Raw genomic sequence first — 25,976 nt, 5'->3', positions numbered from 1 at the left:
GTCTGAATACTTACGTAAAATGTGATATTTCCGTTTTGTATTTTTAATAAGTTAGATTTTTTTGCTTTGTCATTATGGGGTATTGTGTGTAGATTGAGGGGGAAAAACTATTTAATCAATTTTAGAATAAGGCTGTAACATAACAAAATGTGGAAAAAGTCAAAGGGTCTGAATACTTTCCGAAGGCACTGTATACAACTTTCCTGACAAATACATTTTCATGATGTGAAAACTGGGATTTTGAATGTGTTAATATGGTGCACATTTCACAGATTTGTATAACTGCAATTTCAATAAATATTTAAGGTATGTGTTTGCTTACTGTGAGTCAATATTTTTTCATTTGTATAGCTGTATTGATAAAAATAACTGTTTTTGTTGGGAGATTTTGGTTCTGCGTTGCAGAGATTAATAAAACTGCAATAAGCCAAACTCAACTTGACACACATAGTGCATTCGGGAAGTATTCAGACCCCTTGACCTGTTTTCGCTTTGTTATGGGGTATTGTGTGTAGATTGATGAGGAAAAACATTTATTTTATCAATTTCAGAATAAGACTAACGTAACAAAATGTGGAAAAAGTCAAGGGGTCTGAATACTTTCCAAATGCACCGTACCATCAAATAAATCAGGCTATTTGTACTTCTTTTCAGTCACTTTCTTTATTAATTTTTTTTGCAAAGGTACAAACAATAGTAAAATTGCATCGCCTGAAATGCGTCAGGTTTGAATACACAGACAGTAGGAAATATAAATAGTCACAAAAATGTGTCCTTCAACAGATGATACTGTAGCTAGGTGCTTAAGACCCAGACTCTTAACACCACATCTTTATCTCATTGATCAATTAGAACTATGCACTATATAAACAAATGCCTGTTACAGTAAAAAATACATTTAAAGCATTAAAAACCTTAAGTCATTCCAAAGTCAAACTGGGAAAAAAAGGGATTTCGACCAAAAAAATAAGGAAGCAGTTGTATACAATTAGCATTAGAAAAATAATTGCTTGATCGCTACGACAGATCGTCGTTTTGATTATCAGCATTAAAATAGCAAAGCACTCGATAGATCTTGTTGCGTGGTGCTGCAAGAGACTGACTTTCCAGATGAAAAAAAAAATTACGAGTCCCGGATGGAATTTAAGGTCTTGAGAAGAAAATTATAGGAATGGTGTTCAATATCACATTGTTTGTTGATATCTTCATTTCATTAGCCTGAGTGAGTGTAAGAGAGCCAGCTCCCTGTTCTGTGCTGAGCTTGAGTCTGAATAATTATATCTTTAAATGGCTACTGGTAATTAATCTAGATTCACGGTCTACAATAGGAGAGACAAGTCTATGTATGAACCATAGAATATGAACCGAGTTGGCTCTTTACACACACAAAAAATATATATATAATAATCTTGTGTTTCACTATTCTGCCATAATACCTACCAGACATGCTGCGCAGTAATACCGTAATATGAACTCTAAACTACCATGTATGCCAGCAAAACCTGGGTCAAATACTTGAAAGTAATTAAGGTGTGCTTGATTTAGCTTGGCGTTTGAATTTAAAATGGGACTATTCCATCGGTTCTACTGTACCAGGCAAACTAAATCGAGCACAGCTCAAGAACTTGAAAGTATTGGACCCAGGTCTGGAACTAGTATGTACTGTATGTATTTGTTGTTTTAAAATGAGGCATCACAGTACTCTGTACATTTATCTGACAATAGGATTCTCTAACATTCACTATATGGTGTGGTGAATTAAAACCTGTTGTTTTTTCAAACTCAGTACTTACTTGTATGGTACATAAAATGCAAACATTATCTTTCATTTTGAAATGGTTCCTTCCTTTTCAATGTTTGAAAAAACGTAGATAACACAAGTGTGTAGGCTTTGATCTGGAGAGCACAGATCCTGCCCAGGGTGACCAAACAATCCTCTTGAAAATCCAGTCCAAACTATCTGTGGTGTGATGTAACATCCTTAGTGAGTAGCCATCGGGCTAAAATAGCAAGGCTCCTGACATAAATCTTACTACTGTAGGTTTTGTTTGAGAATTACGCAACTGATTGGGACAGAGACTCAAAAGGCACCTCTTCTGGTACATAGCATGAGTCATGGTAAAAAACAAGTGTGGCCGCCTGCCAGCTTCTAGGCTTTCAGCATTGTAAAGCACACAGCTAGTGAATGAGACTAGACGATGTGAGAACAAGGATGTGGCTAAGTGAAAGAGTAGAGCCAGTGGTGTACCTGTCCAAAGGGTCTGTATGATCAAGGGGCAACGTTGGGGTGGCGTGGGGTTGCTTAACATCAGATTAGAGGGGGGGATATAGGATAGTGTGGTATGGGAATGAGTGTGTGTGTCTAGAGTTGGGGGGGCAAAGGGGAAACTTTACTTGTCACAAATTTGTATTGGGTCAAGTACAGAACCCTGGGGGACTCCACTACTTCAGGAGAGCCTTATAGAGTAGTAAGGACCTGGATGTGGCCCTCTCCTGCTCCAGGCAGAAGATAAAGTCCCTGAGATTGACTCGCGTGATCCGCTGACGGAGCTGTTGGCGGGAGGAGGTGGCTGTGGAAGAGCCAGCCCCTGAACTCGAAGCAACCTGAGGAGAAAGGGATGGCATTACAAAAGTTAGATCTGCTAGTAAGTGATTTAGGGTTGTTTCAAGTGTCTTACAATATCTGTATTGGCGATCCCCAGCCTGTGTGCCAACATCTAGGCTCAAGCAATAGTAATGCAGCCAGGGAACAAGTGATGTGGTCTAACGACAGAAATGTAAATTCACTGTCACCTGTCCTATCCCACTCACTATTAAGCTATGACAGCGCAGGCTTGTGCGTGCATCACCACAGTTTCATACAAGGTGTATGCACAGTTTGAGGGAAACGGGCCACACCCTTACCGTGCACACTAAATGCCATGTTCTCTCCATTTTGGGACAGCTCCAACATGCGCAAAGAGCAACCATTACCAATGTGATATCATACAGTGTGGGTTGAGTTGATGCGGTGTTTTGTATGGGGTGAGGAAATTGTACATGTCTTAGTGAACTCAGTGACATTGTGCCTAACTGAATAACCCTGTGGTGTATCCTGGAACTGATAGGCTACATGCCAGCCAGGGGTTCCTTAACTGGGGCCTGGTGGTTACAACAGGTACATTTCATTATCGGGGCTCATGAAAAACATTTGGGAACTAGAAAATGTCTGTTTTATGCAATGGCCATTTTGTGAACAAATGGTGGTCCATATTATATCAAATGAGTAGTACTATATTCTACTTCTATGTGCCGAGAGCCTGAGGGGAGAGCTGACACTAGAGGATAGGAATAAGGCTCCAGGTCCATACAGGAACACAATCAGAGCATTATAAAGCTTAACAGCCTGCAGGCGCCACACACACACACACGGGTGTGTACTCCATACTGGCACAATGAATGCCCCCAACATTACACACCCAGTGTAGACAGAGACACAGCAATCACCAACCCCAATCAAGCATGATGGGTAGCACGAGATCACCGTTCCGACTCAAATCAGTCAAAGATCCTCTTGTGATATAACTGTGACCGGTCTGATCACTCAGGAAACTCGTTCACATAGGCATGGAAGTTGGCCATGGATAAAGAACTCTTCTTTATTTAGAAGAACGTATTACAAATGTTATTTAGTTCTCTGACTTAAAGGCCGAATTCATTCAGATCCGGGTTAGATCCGCCTTGACATTAAACATTTCTGATTGAGCTCTTGAAAATCTCAACAACAAAAAATCTGATTGAGGTGCATAGTCGAAAAGGGCCGATTGGATTGAATCCCAGCGTGAAATCTTTGTCTCCAAGCTGCCTTCTTTGTAACTAATCTGCCCTGAGGTTGGAGCCCCAACAGGCCCCTTAGCTCCCATCTGCAGGAGCGCTCAGGGTGAGGTAGACACATCAGCCTGCCACGAGCCCCTCAAGCCGTTTGGGTTTGTATGAGGAAAGGCAAACAAAGGAGTCAGGCAACCTTTCTGCATTTCTACTCATTACCTACGGTAGAAAATAAACATCCCATAGGGGACTACTTTGTTTACTTGCTAATTACCCAACTATCTAACGAACATACAGGTGACTGTCAAAATAATGGAAACACTTGAGTAAATGACGGACATAAAGTATATTAAAAGCAGGTGCTTCCCCACAGGTGTGGTTCCTGAGTTAATTAAGCAATTAACATCCCATCATGCTTAGGGCCATGTATAAAAATGCCCAGTTGCCCATTATTTTGGCTACCATGGCCAGAAGAGATCTCAGTGACCTTGAAAGAGGGGTCTCAAAGGAGCATGCTGGCTTTAAAGGGTGTATGTGTGTGCATGCGTGCGTCTGTCACCCCTTGCACATTTTGCTGCCTTCAAATTTTATCCAAAAATGTATTAAATTCGATTTTTTCCCCTACCAATTTACACAACCTACTCAACATTTTCAAGTGAAAGAAAAATGTATTGCAATCAAGACATCTTTGTTTGTTTTATTTAGGAATATTTTCTATAACTGCTTACACTTTACCAATTTAATATATATTTTTATTACATTTTAAGGCAGCAAAATGTGAATACTGTGCAAGGGGTGTGCAGACTTTCACTAGCGACTGTATATCTATTTTACAAACTAGCAAGCAAAGTAGCTGATTTAAGGGACTTGCTGGGTAGTTCCACGAAATGAGTGCCTTTTGCGTCCCTTTGATATTTTAAGTAGAAATTGTGCACCAATATTGAATTTTTAAAATAATATTGCTAAAGTGCCAAAATTCAGGATTTTGACATGTCCCTCCGTGCGCTCTGACTTATAGGAAGATTTTAACCCACTTAACCCCAAAATGTCTCCAAGTCTTCACCATCATTGTAAAGCCCTAGTTATTTCGTTGCTTTGACGGTGAAACTATTCCTTTAAAAAATTTTTTTTCAAAATAAACATTTAACATGTAATAGTCAAATCATAGTATAAAAGCAGGTGAGCTGGTTGTACTGTTTTTGGCCATTTGTTGGTGTTTTGTGGTGGAAAACTGAGCAAGTCGAGCATAACAAGTCAACACTGTTACGCACAGACAGGCTAGACGTTTGAACAATTTCATTTTTTTGTGAAACTTGCATTCAATTTTACATTTACATTTTAGTCATTTAGCAGACGCTCTTATCCAGAGCGACTTACAGTTAGTGCATAATATATATTTTTTTATACTCCCTGTTGTATTCACCCTGTCACAAGGGGATTTATGGCTGATTAAGATGAAATCGTCAACCCTGTTACAGTCAACCCTGTTACAGTCAACCCTGTCACAGTCAACCCTGTTACTTTATTTGGCAGTTAATAGGCACTTACTATAGTATTTTTTCTTTATTTAATCTCTTGAGATGGGGAAAAAAAATGTTTATGAAGTAGAACATGTGCTCTTTATGACAACGTTAAAACATATATATTTTTTTTTTTACCAAGTTACACTTCTCAAAAGGCACAGAGAATTGTTGGAACGACCCAGCTAACTACCTGGCTAGCTCACCAACTGGCTAACCTACCAACTGACTGACTAGCTTGCTAGCCGTTCAGATAGGAATTCACCACGGCAAAGTTCATTTTTACACCTTCCCCTTCCCAAAATGTTCCCTCTCGCTTGCATTCCCTCCCTCTCCTAATCCCAGGCTCTCATCCCGCACAGAGCCCTTTGTCTGGGATCGCTTGGGGGAGAACTCAGGGCTGGATGTGGGAGGGGGTGGTGGCTGTGACTGAGGCACCCATACTGCAGCTGCCCCAGGCTGTGTTACCCCTCAGGCTCATTTCTACAGAGCTGAAATCTATGGCTCCTCTCAGGGTGTGAGAGGAGGGGGGCTTCGAGGGGGTAGAGTGGTGCAGACACACCAACAACAAGCCTAGAGGCACACGCTGACCCCCTTCACTCAACTCTGGTCACATTCACTCTGCTCTCTGTTGGATAGGGAGGGTGATGGGGGACATGTAGTTGTATTGATGACAGAGGTGTACGACCATGAGCAAAGCAATCCCCGCTTTCTTTTTGGCATTACTTAAAAAGCAAGTTTTTTTTCTTAATGTGATGAAAAGTCAGAGGGTAAAAGTAATTGGAAAATGAGGATATCTTTCAAACTTAGGATATATACAGTGGGGGGAAAAAGTATTTAGTCAGCCACCAATTGTGCAAGTTCTCCCACTTAAAAAGATGAGAGAGGCCTGTAATTTTCATGACAGACAAATTGAGAAAAAAAAAAATCCAGAAAATCACATTGTAGGATTTTTAATTAATTTATTTGCAAATTATGGTGGAAAATAAGTATTTGGTCACCTACAAACAAGCAAGATTTCTGGCTCTCACAGACCTGTAACAACTTCTTTAAGAGGCTCCTCTGTCCTCCACTCGTTACCTGTATTAATGGCACCTGTTTGAACTTGTTATCAGTATAAAAGACACCTGTCCACAACCTCAAACAGTCACACTCCAAACTCCACTATGGCCAAGACCAAAGAGCTGTCAAAGGACACCAGAAACAAAATTGTAGACCTGCACCAGGCTGGGAAGACTGAATCTGCAATAGGTAAGCAGCTTGGTTTGAAGAAATCAACTGTGGGAGCAATTATTAGGAAATGGAAGACATACAAAACCACTGATAATCTCCCTCGATCTGGGGCTCCACGCAAGATCTCACCCCTGTGGGGTCAAAATGATCACAAGAACGGTGAGCAAAAAATCCCAGAACCACACGGGGGGACCTAGTGAATGACCTGCAGAGAGCTGGGACCAAAGTAACAAAGCCTACCATCAGTAACACACTACGCCGCCAGGGACTCAAATCCTGCAGTGCCAGACGTGTCCCCCTGCTTAAGCCAGTACATGTCCAGGCCCGTCTGAAGTTTGCTAGAGTGCATTTGGATGATCCAGAAGAGGATTGGGAGAATGTCATATGGTCAGATGAAACCAAAATAGAACTTTTTGGTAAAAACTCAACTCGTCGTGTTTGGAGGACAAAGAATGCTGAGTTGCATCCAAAGAACACCATACTTACTGTGAAGCATGGGGGTGGAAACATCATGCTTTGGGGCTGTTTTTCTGCAAAGGGACCAGGACGACTGATCCGTGTAAAGGAAAGAATGAATGGGGCCATGTATCGTGAGATTTTGAGTGAAAACCTCCTTCCATCAGCAAGGGCATTGAAGATGAAACGTAGCTGGGTCTTTCAGCATGACAATGATCCCAAACACACCGCCCGGGCAACGAAGGAGTGGCTTCGTAAGAAGCATTTCAAGGTCCTGGAGTGGCCTAGCCAGTCTCCAGATCTCAACCCCATAGAAAATCTTTGGAGGGAGTTGAAAGTCTGTGTTGCCCAGCGACAGCCCCAAAACATCCCTGCTCTAGAGGAGATCTGCATGGAGGAATGGGCCAAAATACCAGCAACAGTGTGTGAAAACCTTGTGAAGACTGACAGAAAACGTTTGACCTGTGTCATTGCCAACAAAGGGTATATAACAAAGTATTGAGAGACTTTTGTTATTGACCAAATACTTATTTTCCACCATAATTTGCAAATAAATTCATAAAAAATCCTACAATGTGATTTTCTGGATTTCTTTTTCTCATTTTGTCTGTCATAGTTGACGTGTACCTATGATGAAAATTACAGGCCTCATCTTTTTAAGTGGGAGAACTTGCACAATTGGTGGCTGGCTAAATACTTTTTTCCCCCACTGTACACATTCATACTGCCACATTTTAGGACCCTTACCTCTGTGCCCGATGTAGAGCTCCCTGGCGAGTCCATCTTGCGTTTCTTGCGGGGACCGATGGCCGCCAGGGCAGTGAGGTTGGCTTCACGCTGCCGGATCTGGGCCTGCTCCGCCTGCTGCATCTGAGATGGGAAAGAGAGCCACAGACATTTATACTCTCCTGTCTGATTTACATCCTGAAAAGGATCTATCATTGGTTGCATAATAGCTGGAATGGAGAAAGTTGTCATCTACAAAAGAGAGATGTGATACAGAGCCAAGTACAGTAGCTTTACAAAAGGGCTCTGAAAAATCTTACAGGACAAACCCTCTAATATGCCAATTAGCAGACGCTTTTATCCAAAGCGACTTACAGTCATGCGTGCATACATTATTGTGTGTGGGTGGTCCCGGGGATCGAACCCACTACCTTGGCGTTACAAGCGCCGTGCTCTACCAGCTGAGCTACAGAGGACCTCTAATAGGCCTATTCGTAGAGTACAACCATTTCATATTATTAGGCTATTATTATCTGCCATGAACACAAATCCTTCTGCAGCAGGCTAGTGCTACAAACTAAAACAGCCGCCCACTCCAAAGGAGGAGCATGGAAAAAAACGAATCGACAGAAGACATAATTCAAGGCAACGTTGACATCCTCATTAATGTCAACGTTAGTAACGCTAATTGAAAGGGAAGTGCTGCACATGGTGTGACCTGACCCTGGAGGTCAAGATGGAACAGAGGCCAACGGCTTGAAGCAGGCGCATGTGTGTGTGAAGGGGGCATTGTATCTTCAGGCATTATGAGGGCACAAGGCAGAGAGTAGGGCTCTGTAGGCCTAGCTAACATTGCCTCTGGTCAGGTCCCTGTCTGTTTAAGAAATTAATTGGTAGAGGCAGAACCAGGTTACGCCTCTCTGCACATCCTGGAAACTAGTCTTGATCACATAGGCCAGAGGCCTGGAGGGCCCAAGTAGTGCTGGTTTAATTTTCTACCTTGTAGTAGTAATGATTTATTTATGTCACGGATTGATTGGACAGAGTCCACCTGGTGTCTCAGGTCTGAATCAGTCCCTGATTAGGAGAGAATGAAAACCAGAGGTGTTTTAGTTTTTGGCCCTCTAGGACTGAAGATGCCTATTCTTGACATAGGCGTTAAACCAGGTGTGGCCAACCTTCCTCCTGGGGAGCGACTTGGCTTCCATGCCTTTGATCTAGCCCAGCACTAACAAAAATGATAAAGCTAAACAAAATACTGATTAGGCGACTTCTACAGGACATGGGTTGCTGACTACAGCAACGTGTCCTGACTTGGGCTCCCCTGTCCTGATCTTTATGAATAATGCCTCAAGGCACAGAGGTCACAGAGCCCGCTCTGGGTCAAAGTGGTGAAACACTGTCCAAACAGACAGTGTGGCCCAAGGCAGAGCTATAATATGGGGAGAGCTAGCCTCAAATATGGGCATGGTTGGGGTGGTTGGTCTATATGGAAAATGTTTGTATTTTGGTGGAAAGTTCTTGCATGCCAGTCTGTAGCTGTCTGACAATGGACTTTATAGACCATTTGTGTATTTTTTGATATTGTACATAGATAATGATACTGCGTGTCAACTGCTTTGATTTGTTGGTATGTGGAGGGAAACACAAAATGAAGCGCTTACCTCTTTAGCTTTCGCCTTCAACCGAGCTTGCTCTGGGTCCTCCTGTCTGGCGCGACTCTATAGTTGAGAGAGTGAGAGACAGACAGTTTAGAAGGAGAGAGACAGAGGGAAAGCGAGAGACAGGGGAGGTGGATACCTTGTCATGAGAGGAAGAGCTTCAAGTTCCTCTGTGTCCACATTACTAAGGACCTATAATGGTCCAAACACACCAAGACAGTCGAAGAGGGCACGACAACGCCTCTTCCCCCTGAAAATATTTGTCTTGGGCCCTCAGATCCTCAAAAAGTTATACAGTTGCACCATTGAGAGCATCTTGACTGGCTGCATCACCGCTTGGTATGGCAAATGCTTTACATCCGACCGTAAGGCGCTACAGAGGGTAGTACGTACGGCCCAATACCTCACTGGGGCCGAGCTCCCTGCCATCCAGGACCTCTATACCAGGCGGTGTCAGAGATAGGCCCTAAAAATTCCAGCCACCCAAGTCCTAGACTGTTCTCTCTGCTACAGCACGGCAAGCAGTACCGGAGCACCAAGTTTGGGACCAAAAGGCTCCTGAACAGCTTTTACCCCAAAGCCATAAGACTGCTGAACAGTTAATCAAATTGATACTTTGACTAATTGCATTGACCCCCTTTGTTAAAAAAATGTCACTGGCTCTATTCACACTCACACATACTACACAACACAACACACACACACACACACACTGCTTATAATCTATCCTGATTGCCTAGTCATTTTTACCCCTACCTACATGTACATATTACCTCATACCCCTGTACATTGACTCGGTCCCAGTACTCCTTGTATATAGCTTGGTTATTGTTATTTTATTGTGTTACTATTTCATTATTAATTTTTTTAGCACCATTTTCTTACTTTTAAATGTTTCTTACTTTTTAACCCTGCATTGTTGGGAAAGGGCTCGTAAGTAAGCATTTCACGGCAAAATCTACACCTGTTGTATTCGGCACATGTGACAAATAAGATTTGATTTTGGAGCTTGTAGGGCTGGCGCAATTACTGTATAACTGCGTAACCAACAGTTATGGATGAAGACCGTCAAGAAAAGAAAATATTGTCATTGGGAACTGTTATAATGATCTGTGATACAAGATTCATTAATGTATGTAAAACTCATAAGCTGCATGTGGGACAGAGGACAAGGACACGCCATGTGTTATTGGTGTCATGGGTTAGTGACAGAGTGTCGGTGTGCCAAGATAGATTGGGGGCCACAGTTGCTAATCTTAAGAGGGCTACGTGAGGGCCTGGCTAGGTGATACACGATACCAAATATGTGGATGCTATTGTAGTAAGATGAGTGACAGTCAATAATGTGTGGGACAGAAGTAGATCGGAAGGGCATTATATAAACAGAGATTTTGTATGGAAGTCATTCAGATGGCAGGAGGCTACGTCCGTACAGCCTGTCATTGAATCCAGTACTGAATTAAATAATGGCTGAATCAACTCTCCATCTGTGTCCCATACTCTCTTGCATCCTGAACTTCTCAATACCAGAAACTCATCATAACAGGAACCAACAGCTGCCTTAAGACAGGACAGCCAGGCATTCGTGCGGTTGAGTCCGTTTCTACGGTAACATGGACTCTTAACAATGTGATGAAACTGTGTTGCACCTTGCTGAAACAAACAAGGTGTAATAGCAAAGAAGTCTTCGGTTGCCTAGGCCAGTGGTTCTCAAACCTTTCCTCGGGAACCCCCAGCCGTTCCATGTATTTGATCTATTCCAGAGCTAGCACTCCTGATTCATCTTGTCAACTAATCACCAAGCCCTTGACTAGTTGAAATCAGGTGAGCTAGTTCAGAGCTACAATAAAATTGTCAAACGTCTGGGGGTCTCCGAGGAGAGGTTTGAGAACCACTGGCCTAAGCAACACCCCCACAATGCAGCAGCAGCACACACAGAAATAGAATGGGCTTGGAACCTCTAACCCTGGCAATTGGACTGGTAAACTCATGGGTACACTCGTAATAGATGCGGTAAAGAGGTCAATGGAACTCAACCAAAACAATGGAAATGCCATGGAAATGCGTGGGGGAAAGATCCGAATCTCCCCATTGCCCCCAGCAAAATTACCCTACATTTAGGTTATTGTTTGTGTATTTCACACTATGTTGAGGTGAAAATCTGAGTATAATGCTTGCATGGATGTCAACCCCAATATATGTTCATGCCATAGTCACCAATCAACTGCATTACAGTTAGCATACAGAAATGGCTTATAAGAACAGGAGATAGTATTTAGCAGTCACTTCTTCTAAAACTGAAAAGGTACAACTTCAGGTGTAGGCAACTAGTCAGCGACGGGGTGGCAGGAAAATAAATCGGGGGTCGCAAAATAATTATAATAATTTGTACACTGCAAATTGACCACAACTAAGCCCAAAAAGGAGATTGTATCTGAAAATAATAATTTCATAACTTGATTACATTGAGACACGAACACGTCTTTTTTTATTTATGGGAATACTTGGGAATAGATTTTCTAAATTAAACACATTTCTTGCTAAATTCCTGGTGAATTTAGTCTTCTTTGACTAAAAGTCTATTGCTATTTGAACAATTATTACAGAGACCGTGTCATTTGTCTAGCCAATTACCGTCATCCAAAATGTCATGACTGTCACAGCCGCAGATCATAGCACCAATGTGGGCTGTAGAACACTGTTATAGTATATTACAGTTATTGTTCTTAACTATTTATACAGGTTATGTATCTTGTGTGGAAAGAGAAGTATTGGTTTCTCACTTTAGTCAATTATATACTTAACAATAATATAAACGCAGTGTTAGTCTCATGTTTCATTAGCTGAAATAAAAGATCCCAGAAATGTTCCATACGTACAAAACGTTTATTTCCCTCAAATTGTGTGCACAAATTTCTTTACATCCCTGTTAATGCGCATTTCCAAGATAATCCATCCACCTGACAGGTGTGGCATATCAAGAAGCTGATTAAACAGCATGATCAATGTCTCAGGTTTTAAGGGAGTGTGCAATTGGCATGCGGACTACAGGAATGTCCACCAGAGCTGTTGCCAGAGAATTGAATGTTAATTTCTCTACTATAAGCCACCTCTCCAACGTCGTTTTAGATATTTTGGCAGTATGTCCAACCGGCCTCACAATCGCAGACCACGTGTAACCAAATCTAGGACCTCCACATCCTGATTTTTTACCTGCGGGATCGTCTGAGACCAGCCACCTGGTCAGCTGATGAAACTGGGTTTGCACAACCGAATAGTTTCTGCACAAACTGTCAGAAACCATCTCAGGGAAGCTCATCTGCATGCTCGTCGTCCTCACCAGGTTCTTGACCAGACTGCAGATCGCCGTCGTAACCGACTTCAGTGGGCAAATGCTCACCGTCGATGGCCACTGGCACGCTGGAGAAGTGTGCTCTGTCACGGATGAATCCTGGTTTCAACTGTACCAGGCAGATGGCAGGCAGCGTGTATGGCGTCGTGTGGGCGAGCGGTTTGCTGATGTCAACGTTGTGAACAGAGTGCCCCATGGTGGTGGTGGGGTTATGGTATGGGCAGGCATAAGCTACGGACAACAAACACAATTGCATTTTATTGCTGGCAATTTGAAAGCACAGATTGTCGTGCCATTCATCAGCCGCCATCACCTCATGTTTCAGCATGACAATGTACGACCCCCGTGTCATACAATTGCTGGAAGCTGAAAATGTCCAAGTTCTTCCATGGCCTGCATACTAACCAGCAGAGTATGTGAGTGGAGTTGAGCGGTCGGAAACTGCCGCTCCAAATTCACTCCATTCATTAAAATCACAATTTAACCAACAACCATCTATTTTTTGACCTAACATTTGGTTTTGAAGCATTGAAACCAAACCATATGATTTTAATGAAAAGTATTTTAATAAACATGAAAAGGTGAATGTAAGAAGCGCTCATCATTTCAAATAGGCTACATGTCATATTAAACAGCATATAAAGACTCTAAATAAGTCAGGAGCCAGACAGGGAGCCTAAGAAGGAACGGAAATGAATTATTTAGGCTATGTTATTTCAATTATTTCAAGGCTATAGCCTACAAAGAAATACATTGTCAAGCATTTGCGACTGCGACACACTAGGCTGGTAGGGACATACGGTGCTCAGTATTTAAACAACATTTTATTGTATTAAATCATTATAGCCTATAAATTGTGCATATAGGCTGTGACTTAGAATTGAATACAAATTAAACGAAAAATGCCTTATTAGGCTCAGTCTATTAGAAAACAGAGTTTGGCCAGAGTCTGTGGCTTCAGGCTCATGTGATGGTGCCTGGATAGCTGGCCAGCAGCGGAGAATATCCTCTCTGCGCTTACAGAGCCACTGGGGATGCTAAACACACTTTTGGCCTCTCTTGCCAGGCTGGGCAGGAATGCAGAGTTGTAGGCATAAAGGTTTTTATGGGAAAGCCCCTTGAAAGTTGGAATATGCCAGGTCTATTGGGCCAAAATCAATTATGGCCTTTTGTATAGATAATAGAATAAAACTGAAACAAGACTTTTAAGTAATCTGATTTTTTGTTTATAAATACTTTGCTACAATGACAATTAGCTACCCACTTCTTTCCTTTCTTTTAGCATGTGCACGTACAGTGGGGAAATTTTTTTATTTAGTCAGCCACCAATTGTGCAAGTTCTCCCACTTAAAAAGATGAGAGGCCTGTAATTTTCATCATAGGTACACGTCAACTATGACAGACAAATTGAGGAAAAAAAACCCAGAAAATCACATTGTAGGATTTTTAATGAATTTATTTGCAAATTATGGTAGAAAATAAGTATTTGGTCACCTACAAACAAGCAAGATTTCTGGCTCTCACAGACCTGTAACTTCTTCTTTAAGAGGCTCCTCTGTCCTCCACTCGTTACCTGTATTAATGTCACCTGTTTGAACTTGTTATCAGTATAAAAGACACCTGTCCACAACCTCAAACAGTCACACTCCAAACTCCACTATGGCCAAGACCAAAGAGCTGTCAAAGGACACCAGAAACAAAATTGTAGACATGCAATGGGCATGGGAAGACTGAATCTGCAATAGGTAAGCAGCTTGGTTTGAAGAAATCAACTGTGGGAGCAATTATTAGGAAATGGAAGACATACAAGACCACTGATAATCTCCCTCGATCAGGGGCTCCACGCAAGATCTCACCCGTGGGGTCAAAATTATCACAAGAACGGTGAGCAAAAATCCCAGAACCACACGGGGGGACCTAGTGAATGACCTGCAGAGAGCTGGGACCAAAGTAACAAAGCCTACCATCAGTAACACACTACGCCGCCAGGGACTCAAATCCTGCAGTGCCAGACGTGTCCCCCTGCTTAAGCCAGTACATGTCCAGGCCCGTCTGAAGTTTGCTAGAGTGCATTTGGATGATCCAGAAGAGGATTGGGAGAATGTCATATGGTCAGATGAAACCAAAATAGAACTTTTTTGGTAAAAACTCAACTCGTCGTGTTTGGAGGACAAAGAATGCTAGGTTGCATCCAAAGAACACCATACCTACTGTGAAGCATGGGGTGGAAACATCATGCTTTGGGGCTGTTTTTCTGCAAAGGGACCAGGACGACTGATCCGTGTAAAGGAAAGAATGAATGGGGCCATGTATCGTGAGATTTTGAGTGAAAACCTCCTTCCATCAGCAAGGGCATTGAAGATGAAACGTGGCTGGGTCTTTCAGCATGACAATGATCCCAAACACACCGCCCGGGCAACGAAGGAGTGGCTTCGTAAGAAGCATTTCAAGGTCCTGGAGTGGCCTAGCCAGTCTCCAGATCTCAACCCCATAGAAAATCTTTGGAGGGAGTTGAAAGTCCGTGTTGCCCAGCGACAGCCCCAAAACATCACTGCTCTAGAGGAGATCTGCATGGCGGAATGGGCCAAAATACCAGCAACAGTGTGTGAAAACCTTGTGAAGACTTACAGAAAACGTTTGACCTGTGTCATTGCCAACAAAGGGTATATAACAAAGTACTGAGAAACTTTTGTTACTGACCAAATACTTATTTTCCACCATAATATGCAAATAAATTCATAAGAAATCCTACAATGTGATTTTCTGGAGAAAAAAAATCTCATTTTGTCTGTCATAGTTGACGTGTACCTATGATGAAAATTACAGGCCTCTCTCATCTTTTTAAGTGGGAGAACATGCACAATTGGTGGCTGACTAAATACTTTTTTCCCCCACTGTAGTAGTAAGTACACCATCATGCTTTCGGGGTACATGTCTTTTCAGATTCCACAATGACTCTTTAGTTATGGACACTACATCACCACACTCCCTCTCTTGCTCTTAGTCCTCAGCTTTGTAAGTCACCTTGATTTAGCACCTGTGTGTTTTATCAGTTTCTTTATGAAAATATTTAGCGAACTCCATGACAGTAGCTAAAGCAAGGGGCTATAGCAGCACACAAATAGCCTACAAATGCATGCCGGGCCGGGCATGCCCTGAGCTGGTGAAGTGAGCGTTACTGGAACGCTCATTGGAGTGGGCGAGAAGGCAGACGACGCTCTAGCCGTTGGGAATCACGCCCCGCGCTCCAGTCAAATTGGGCACGCTCCGCTCCGCTCACATACTCACCAGACATGTCACCCATTGAACATGTTTGGGATGCTCTGGATCGACGTGTACAACAGCCTGTTCCAGTTCCCGCCAATATCCAGCAACTTCACAGAGCCATTGAAGAGGAGTGGGACAACATTCCACAGGCCACAATCAACAGCCTGATCTACTCTATGCGAAGGAGATGTGTCGCGCTGCATGTGGCAAATGGTGGTCACACCAGATACTGACTGGTTTTCTGATCCACGCCACTACATTGTTTTCTTAAGGTATCTGTGACCAACAGATGCATATCTGTATTCCCAGTCATGTAAAATCCATAGATTAGGGCCTAATTTATTTAAATCTTTGAAATTGTTGCATGTTGCTTTTATATTTTTGTTCCGTGTATGTGTTGTCTAATGTCAATTACAAGCCGTGCAATGCATATTAACTAAACCAACTCCCACACGACAGTGTGAATATGGTTGGGGAGCTCCCATCTACACAGCAGCACAGAGATAATTATCTCCTGGATGTCATCTCTTTCCCACATTAAAGGTAATTAGTGTGTGTGTGTGTGTGTGTGTGTGTGTGTGTGTGTGTGTGTGTTATGCTCTCGTGGAAGTCTAATGATGTCTGTAGAGGGAATTGTGGTTTCTGTTCAAACTCCACTAATTATCCCCGTTTTCATGTGTCACATCGTTCCCATGGGGTGGACACACATGCACACGCACACACAAACACACTGCAGCTATTAACAGACCACCCCTCTTCTGGAGTTAAACTAATTATTGCTGGTAATGCAGTAATGTGGTAATAACATAGTTCCGGTGTGTATGTAGTCAGGTGGTGTGTGTCTCTACCTTGGCAGCCTTGAGTAGGACCTCCCTCTCCTGCTCGTCCTTCCTTTGTTTCTCCATCCTGTCCAGCTGCTCAAAGAAGCGGAGCTGGGCCCTGACGTCTGTCGACGGCTCATACCACTCCTCATCCTGCACAGAGAGGGAAGGGACAGGAGAGAGCGTGAAAGGAAGGAGGAAGGGACAAGTAGGATGGTGTTGTTTATGTACTGTTCATGTACTGTTCATGATGTTGGTCATGTGTGATTTCTTTGTTATTCATGTACTGTTGTGCTTGTGCATGTACTGGCTATGTACTGTTCATCTACTTCTGTTCATGAAAACCCCTACTCTCCCTGTTCTTACCTTTCCCCCGTCAGTGCGGTGCTGGGCGATAGTTGACACTTTCTCCAGCATGGATCTCAGCCTGGCCTGGGTAGCATGGGAGATGTAGTTCACTGCCTCAGCTGGGACCTCTGTCACCCCAAACCTCTTGGCTTTAGCGGAAGAAAGGGAGAGAAAGGCATCAGCTGGGTTTAAAGACACGATATATTGGGACAGCCAATCAGTGCCATTATCTGGGGTGGGATGACAAGGTGTGGTCAGTCATTTATTGATGATCGACAGACATCAGGGCCCAACTCTAGTTCTTTCAGCGGCTTATTTCTTACACTAGTCATTTCCTTTCAAATCCATTAAGGTAAGTGAACAAGTGCACACTTCGGGTCTTAGCTGGTTCAGGAGAAAGGACAGGTTATTGTACATACCGGTCTCCATGATGCGTCTGTGCAGCAGGCCTGGCGGGAGGAAGGCCTCGTCCTTACAGGAGCGGATCTTGGTGCCCACCAGCTCAGAGTTGGTGGCCATGATACGGGCGTTCTCCTCGTTCAGGTTCACCCCCGCCATGGACGCCACGTCGTTGATGTCATCATCATCTCTGAAGATATGCAGTACACACAGATCAGTGGGTTGCTCCAGAAAGCAAGATCATTAAGTTGGCCGGCTAACTTTGATAATCAGTCAGATATGTCTTGATTTTATGGTTCATTACAAGAAAGCTAAACATTAATATAATTTGGTGGTTGCCTAGACAAATACACCATGTCGATTTCACGTCAATTTCTCAAAGAATATGAAGTTTGATTAACTTAAGTATGTTTCTCAACCCCATCATTGTGTCAAAACGTGTGAAATGCCGCCATCCTGTGGTTGATCTGGTTTCCATGCATCATGGAAAAGTATCACAGTTTCTAAGCCGAACAATGCCAGGAGCCTCGAATACTGTAGGTTTACATGGGGTCAGATAACCAAAGTAGCTAGGTTTCCATCCAATTGGTGACAGATTTTTATGTGAATATTCAAAAATCTGCGCAAAAATCTCTCCCACAAGAGAGGTTTCCATCAAATTGACTTGTTGCAGATAAAAGGCTGTGAGTGATGACGTAGTGCACATAAAAATACCTTTTGTGGTTAAATTCCCATGTACCGAATAAAAAAATACAAGTTAAATGTGTTTGCATCGCATTTTCAACTTTCACAAAAAATGTTGCGTTATATAGCGACTGTGCCCACTCTGGTATTGCCAACACCTCTCAGATTCAGGGTATAGCCTACATCCATGATGAGATAGATTATTTGTATTTGTCAAATGGCAGCCAAGAATCGATGATCATGTCACCAGAATAAGACCTTCGATATTTATTGGAAAGGAGCATCAAGCTCACCTTGCACTTTCACCACCCTGTGAAGTTCATTATAACTTATTTCATCTGTAGCCTAATAAACTTCATGCTTTCCCAACGAGTCGTAGTGGAAGGGTCACACAACATGTCATCTCACGTGACTCCAAGTTTACTTCGATATGATGGTTATATATCAATATTTGTGCATTTAAAAAAAAGTGTTTCCACTGACATTTCTCGCATAAAACATTTCACCGACACAAAACGATCCCACGTTGTCTAGTGTATTTTGTATTGTCGACATTTGGAAAGTTTAACGACAAATGTTCTGTTTCCATCAGGCCTGCCATTAAAATGTTTTTAATCGCATAAAATGCTTGGATGGAAACCGGGTTACAGAGAGTATAGTTTTCCCCTGCCAACCTGGATATTCTGTACCTGAACGTCCCGCCTCCAGGCTCATTTAGCTTCTTCTGATTGGCAGAGGCCTGGGCACCAATGCCCACAGGAGATCTGCCTGCAATAATAGTGGGTCCTCTTGCAACTGTGCCAGACAAAGAAACAAAACATATCATTACAAGCTGTTCAATAGCATGGTGAGAAAATAGGCCTCTGTGCAGTACTCTTAAGCAGGGGTTTTCAATTCCTGTCCTGGGGCATCCCCTGCTGGTACATTTTTGTTAGAGCTAAACACTAAACACCTGAGACACCAAATAATCCTCCAGGCCTTGAATAATTGAATGAGGTGGGAAAAACAAGTGTCCACTGGGGATAACCTCTTCCCTTCACCAATAGCACAGGTGGAGAGCGCTGGGATGTCATATTGAGCTTGTCCATGGTCTGCATAGAGAGGGTGCTGTGCAGTACCCGTACCTTGTGGCCGTATGGTCTGGGTGATGACCATTGGCATGCGAGTCTGGACCCCCTGAACCCCTGGTCTTCTCACACCCTGGAAGAGAGGAGAGGTGGGAGAGAGGAGCCATTAGAACATGAACAGTATCCCTCCAGTATCCCTGCACATTGTAAATTACTCCAGTATCCCTGCACATTGTAAATGTGGTACTGGCACGGACCCTGTATATAGCTTCCTCTTATTTATTGTGGGTATTTTTTCTTCTTTTTTAAAATTAGTTATACTACTTTTGCAAGTTAAGCATTTCACTGTACTTGTGCATGTGACAAATAAAACTTGAACAGAAAACGGAACTAGTTTGAGTCAAGTGGCACATTACAGACAGAACACAACACAGTAAATATAACAGACCACAACATAGAATGGTTGTGTGTGTGTGTGTGTATCAATGCTATTATAGAGAGACAACCTAGAACGGCCTCAAAGGAATTCTACTAGGCCTACTATAGAAAGAAGAACCATTAAAAACTGCAGCGCTTCTCTCCAGTCTCCAGTGTCTAAGTCCGGGAGGGTCGTACCAGAGCAGTGGTGGGTGTCCTGACAATGCCCGTGACGGGGCTGACGGTGGTGGGGAGCCGGGCCCTGGTGATGGTAGTAGTGGAGGGAGCGGCCAGGGCAGAAGCGTTAGTGGAGGCCAGCAGAGACTGCTGGTTGTTGAGCAGGGACAGCCGCAGGGCAGGAAGGCTTTTCTGTACGGAAGGAAACACATCCGGGTTACATGGTAATGTCATCAACAATTGACTAAGTCTATATTTTTTATTAGTACACACAGGCCTGCTATGAAAGTTAGGGTAACAATTTACATTAAGTTGCTCTTATACCTGGGTAGTAACACTAATTACACTAGTAACATCGCAGGTACCCTGTAGCTCAGTTGGTAGAGCATGGCGCTTGCAACGCCAGGGTTGTGGGTTCGTTTCCCACAGGGGGCCAGAATGAAAAATGTATGCACTCACTAACTATAAGTCGCTCTGGATAAGAGTGTCTGCTAAATGACTAAAATGTCAACGTAAATGTAGTAACATGTTACATTGTACTTTAGTAATTGCATTTCAGTTGCATAGCAATGAGCTCAGAAAAAGGTCAGGCTGAGGGTTAAGGGTAACAAACAAACCTTGAGGAAGGGGATGAGGTACGGCTGTGGAGAGGACTTCAGCTCAGCCTGCAGACGTGTGGTGAACTCCTCAGGCTCAATTTTTGCATCCTGATCAAAGAAAGTGGGCATTAAGTGTGATAATAGGACAAACAAATACATGAAATGAAATGTCATGATTCCACGCTCCATCATTCTGCTGACAATTGAACTACATAACAAAATTCAAAAAGCAATAACTCTTTCTAATAACTGTCATATATAAGCCATTCGTAGATCATTTATAAGGCATGAGTTTATGACAAATGATACAAATACGTCATCTACTCATTATATTTTTAACCTAGTCCTCTATAGGGGTCTTGACTCACCAGAAGATCCTGCACCAGGGACTTGACGTTCTTGGATGTGTCTGGAGACGGGGAGTTGTGGGACGCCAGCTTGATCAGGGTGGACAGGAAGTTCTTGCACTTCTTCACATTTTCTTGCATTTCCTGTAAGAGAGGAGAATGGGTCATTCAGTAGGATTAGACTTTCCATGAAAATGATTGACAAGTTTTGCACAAAGTTTGCTTCTCATGTCACCACCACTTCTGATATTATAAACGTTATTAAATCAAATTAAACTTTATTTTGAGGGCATTTAAAATAGCAACACACTTTACAGTAAACACCACTTTCCCCAAGGGGGAAACCGGCCAATAGAAAAATGTCAACCAACTCACCACCTGGTAAACCACGCACTGTTCGGGTCTAGCAACGTGCCAGTAACAAAGTAACACAATTGACACACCTGGGAGACTGGTGCCGTTCCTGTGGTAGGGGTTGTGGAGGCACTGGCTGCTGCAGTGTTAAGGGTTATAGTGGGCCGTACAGCACCAGGCTTGGCCAGGGCCTGACCCCCTGTGATCACTGTCTGGGCCTTCTGAGGGGTGGTCATCTTCACTGACACAGAGGCACCTGCAGGAGCCATGGTTATGGCCTTCTGGAGAGAATGACAACAGGCAGAAATATGACTACACTTTATACAGTAGTGGAAACAAAAACAAGTTTTAACAACACACACACTTCAGCTGAGAGTAAACAACCATTTACTACAACATAACATAGGTCAAACAACGAAAACCACAACCAAATAAAAACAGGGCTGGGATATTTAAAATGGATTTCATACAAATTAATTTTAAATCTACTGAGAGGCTATAGTAGCTACTATAATTAGGTGTGTGTTTTCTGACAGAGGGCTTTGAATGGAGACATTAAGTTCACACCTGTATAGCAGGGCTGGTGGGAGAGGGGGACTGCAACATTCTGGCCTGGACAGGGGACCCCAGCCGAACAGCCTGGGGTGTACAAGGGGCCTGCAGAGAACAGGGGGAGCAAGGGGTCAGAGGTGCATTGGATGAAGACAAGCAGTCATTATGGACATTAGTACCGGTATACATGGTCAACTTGTTATGACTTACTAAAAGTGAAACGACACTGGCACAACTCGAGAGGGAAATTAAAAGAGTAAAGAGGAAGAAACAGCAAGACATCCCTACAACATCAGGGCAGACCTTCAGTTGCGACTGATGGCAGAGTATGCCGATCACGAATGAGACTCCACAGCCACAGCAGATGCTACACCAAGACCTGACCAGACACGAGAATCTATGGTCTCATGAGACTGATGCTGACGATGAGCTCTTACACAATCATGTACTACATCATCTCCAATAACATTCTTGGCCTGGGCAGCATCGATCTTATGGAAAACCCACATGATCAAGCAGTGAGATTTTTTTGTCAGGAGGACTAGGCCTATACTTGGACCACTAAAGAGGATTGGCCAGTACATGGCAGCAGACATCATTCAGATTGACAAACAAGTTTGATATGATATAATCCATTCCAGTCCCCCTCTAGACAACTTTAGCCTGATTCCCCCATCCATACCTGGCTGGGAGTACTGACTCTGATGGTGGCCCCAGCGGTAGGTGTAGGAGGCCGGGGGGAGATGTTGGAGACAGCTGCCTGGCCTTGTTGAGTCTTAGCCTGGGCCTGGGCTAGAACCTGCTGAGGCACCATTACCAGCTGGCCTGTGTCCGTACGCACCAGCACCATACCTGAGGGAGAAACAGTCAGGTCACATCTTTCTTTATATGCCTTTTGAATGGTTGACTTTTTGGGGGGTCGTTTGAGTTTTTTGGGGCCTTAGCATAGGGTTAACAAATGCATTAGTGAATAGCACAGACTGGGCTATAGGCTTTTGACTATATGAATGTTTCAATGATTGACTAAATGTTTGAAGGGTGCACATTCCTGTTCAGTATGGAGCTTGGGGAGCCAGATCCTAGGTTCTAAAGGTTTTAGAATTAGGATAACATCAGTAGGGTTCCTTACCGGGTGGTATGGTAAATCCAGGTGGTAACTGAATGGTGGTTTGCTGTGGTGGTCTGACGACCAGCTGTGGTGCCACAGTCCTCGTGGGACTCGCTACCAGCCCAGGTCTCTGCTGCTGTACGGAGGTGGTCATCACAGGAGCACCGGGGGGCCTCACGATGGTCACCGTGGGCTGACCAACTCCGTTAACCGTTGGTTTCACCCCGGCTGTGAGAGTGGGACTTGCCACACTCTGTGCCGGGCTTATGGGTGAGTTCACAACAACAGGAGAGGGAGACCCTCCGAGAATTATTGATTGGCCAGCAGAGACTGGCTGGTTGGGTGCCACCATTTTAGTGTGCATGAGAGTGTTGCTGCGGTTCATGACCTGAGAAGTGGTGGCCCCTGGAGAACCTGCACCCTGTGTGACCACTGCAGAAACTACTCCATTCTGTGAGGCACTGGCCATGGGGTTGGGATGCCTTTGCAATGCAATAGTGGGAGTAACACCTGCCACAGCAGATTGAGATACAGGATAGTTTGGCAGAGGAGGAGGCTGTGAAGCCATAGACACAATGATAGAGTTGCCCGCACTGGCAGTACTTATAACAGTGTTGCCGCCTGACCCGATTTGGGGAGCAGCAGCTGGCGAGTTGACCAACTTCACAGCTCCAGTGCTACCGTTAAAACTCTGTAATCCAGGTGAAGCAGTCCTGATAGCTGTTGTTGTTGTTGTTGTTAGGTTTGAGTTGGGAGTAGTCACCACCGATGTTTCAGCTGGACCCAAAACAGTCCCTCTGTTGAAGCTTGTCGTCTGAGCAGGCAAAGTTACCGATCCTGGTGGTGCGGGGGAAATTATTCGAGATGCGGCTCCATGTGTTTGTAAATTGGTACCAGCGTTTATAATGCCTCCAGTAGTGATGGAAGAGGTAGAAGCGGTGATACTCGTATTGGAAATCGCCTGATTCGCGCTGGGTTCCGCGTTTAACACCGCTTTTGGGTGTCCTTGTTGTGGCGGCTCCAGAGACCCCACTTGATCACGCAGTTTCCCTGAGAACTGGCTGCCAGTGCCCGTAGATCCTTCTCGCTTGATATCGGAATATGTGGCGGGCGAAGTCTTTTGGCTGACAAGTTGCGATTCCAAAGAGCCAACTAAGTCACTTACTGCTTTTTCGTCTACCTCATTGAAGAGCATGTCCTCCAGTGGGTCGGAGGCTCCCGCCATCTTTGATGATAGACCGTTGTGCAAATCGTATTTTAGAATGTACGCATGCGCGTGGGCTTCGAACGTAGAAATATAATTTCAAGAAAGGACCACTGTTCTACTATTATGAAGATTGGCGCTGGTTGTACCTCAAAGTTTCTCATTCCACAATATACCCTACATTAGTGCTTCAAGACAAGTATCATAAATAAGTAGAAGGAAACAAATAGACCTAATGTACAAATAAAATATATATATACTTATTGCTTCAATTTAGTAAACCCATTCCAGACGTGTTCGAGACTGGTGGAGTTTGTTTTGCATGGCTCGGTTCCCCGGGTGGGTGGAGAATTTGTTTAAGCACCAATCGAATGGGGTCAACAACAAAAAAAACTCCGCTCACACGGGGCACCAGACCATGCAAAACGAAAACGCGAAAACGCGCGAGATGTTGATTTCCCGTCAGCCCCGAAGTTTAGAAAAACGATATTACCATTTTCCTAGCAGCAGGATATATGCTGGCATCACGATCGCGGATTCTCTCTTTCAAAATAAGAGTCCACCTGCAAAGGTATGCTACATTTTGGAATATCGATGTTTTTTGTTTGTTTGCATTGACGTACAACTGTATTTCACAGCATTGCAACCACCGTGGACAATATAAATTATTTGATATACTTTTATTTAAAATAATGCCCCCGAGTGGCGCAGCAGTCTAAGGCACTGCATCTCAGTGCTAGAGGAGTCACTACAGACCCTGGTTCGATCCCGGGCTGTATCACATCTGAACGTGATCTGGAGTCTATTGGGCGGTGAACAATTGTCCCTGCGTCATCCGGTTTAGGGGAGGGTTTGGCAGGGGTAGGCAGTCATTGTAAATAAGAATTAACTGACTTGCCTAGTTAAATAAATAAAACAATTTATTTTGAAAGTTTAAACAAATACTGGTACTATATGTTGAAAGCTGTTAAGTAGGCTATAATTAAAATAAATACACTTTTAATAAAATGTATGTTATTGGACTTGCGCAATATAATCTGTAATACTTGAGTCTCTTGTGCTGGTGACTCCCTACTCCACCCACTCCATTGGCCACAATGCAAAAAGCTGTATCTGGTCCTCTGTAGCTCAGCTGGTAGAGCACGGCGCTTGTAACGCCAAGGTAGTGGGTTCGATCCCCGGGACCACCCATACACAGAAATGTATGCACGCATGACTGTAAGTCGCTTTGGATAAAAGCGTCTGCTAAATGGCATATTATTATTATTATCTGAATTTCATATTGGCTTATAGTGAAAAAACAAGTATTGGAGGTTGTGTGTTCAAATCCCAGGTTCGGACATGTTGAATAATAATTACTGTATAAATAAAAATGTCAAAGTGTGTCAAATACATTCGTTGAAAACACTGTGGGACATCATAAGGACTCTTTTTTTGTTTGCAGGGCATCTCCTGTGAAATGTCATGTGAAAAATATCCACATGTGAAACTTCATGTGAAATATCATCACATGTGAAGTGTTCCAGACCACATGGTTTCACATGTGAAAGGTTGTGATCACATGTGAAAATACACATGTGAAACTTAATGTGAAATATCATCACATTAAATGTTCACAAATCTAACACAATGCAATTTTTTGTAACTAAAACAAAAATTGAATTTATTTGCAAGTTTAATTAATTAATATCAACCAGGCTTTTAGTATAATCACACTTTCAGAACGGCAATAAATGGAGACAATTATTTACAAGTTATAGGCCTATATGTGTTGCTAATCTCACAAGGTTAACAGTACACAGTAAAGGCATAGGCCTTTTACATTTTAGTCATTTAGCAGACACTCTTATCCAGAGCGATTTACAGGAGCAATTAGG

General features: G+C 43.3%; 1 protein-coding gene across 2 annotated transcripts; it reads right to left on the bottom strand.

Annotated features, from left to right (window-relative positions):
- Nucleotides 1–644: 644 nt before the first annotated feature.
- Nucleotides 645–25,276, bottom strand: LOC121576885 (transcription initiation factor TFIID subunit 4). Of its 2 annotated transcripts, none has more exons than XM_041890433.2 (15): nt 22,917–25,276; nt 22,470–22,639; nt 21,803–21,892; nt 21,325–21,516; nt 20,903–21,025; nt 20,553–20,642; nt 19,957–20,127; nt 19,399–19,474; nt 18,964–19,069; nt 17,611–17,780; nt 17,210–17,340; nt 16,871–16,996; nt 9,407–9,463; nt 7,764–7,886; nt 645–2,604 (listed from the first exon to the last, which is right to left on the bottom strand). In XM_041890433.2, the coding sequence occupies exons 1-15, from the start codon at nt 24,118–24,120 to the stop codon at nt 2,443–2,445; spliced, it is 2,991 nt and encodes a 996-aa protein (XP_041746367.1). In that variant the 5' UTR covers nt 24,121–25,276; the 3' UTR covers nt 645–2,442. The 2 variants fall into 2 exon arrangements, with proteins under 2 accessions (XP_041746367.1, XP_041746368.1); XM_041890434.2 differs by having other exon boundaries at nt 21,325–21,513.
- Nucleotides 25,277–25,976: the final 700 nt, after the last annotated feature.

This window comes from Coregonus clupeaformis, unplaced genomic scaffold (assembly GCF_020615455.1).
Source record: "Coregonus clupeaformis isolate EN_2021a unplaced genomic scaffold, ASM2061545v1 scaf0038, whole genome shotgun sequence".
Classification (NCBI taxonomy): Eukaryota; Metazoa; Chordata; class Actinopteri; order Salmoniformes; family Salmonidae; genus Coregonus; species Coregonus clupeaformis.
Note: the sequence above shows the minus strand (reverse complement) of the source record. Positions and strands in the feature narration are given on the sequence as shown.

Excerpts from the sequence above, each read along its gene's own strand:
- LOC121576885 (XM_041890433.2), bottom strand. The coding sequence starts at position 24,120 with ATGGCGGGAGCCTCCGACCCACTGGAGGACATGCTCTTCAATGAGGTA. Across the intron at positions 22,640-22,916 it reads TGGATTTACCATACCACCCG|GTATGGTGCTGGTGCGTACG; the intron begins GTAAGGAACCCT and ends TTTCTCCCTCAG. Across the intron at positions 17,341-17,610 it reads CAGACGCATCATGGAGACCG|CCAAGAGGTTTGGGGTGACA; the intron begins GTATGTACAATA and ends CTTCCGCTAAAG.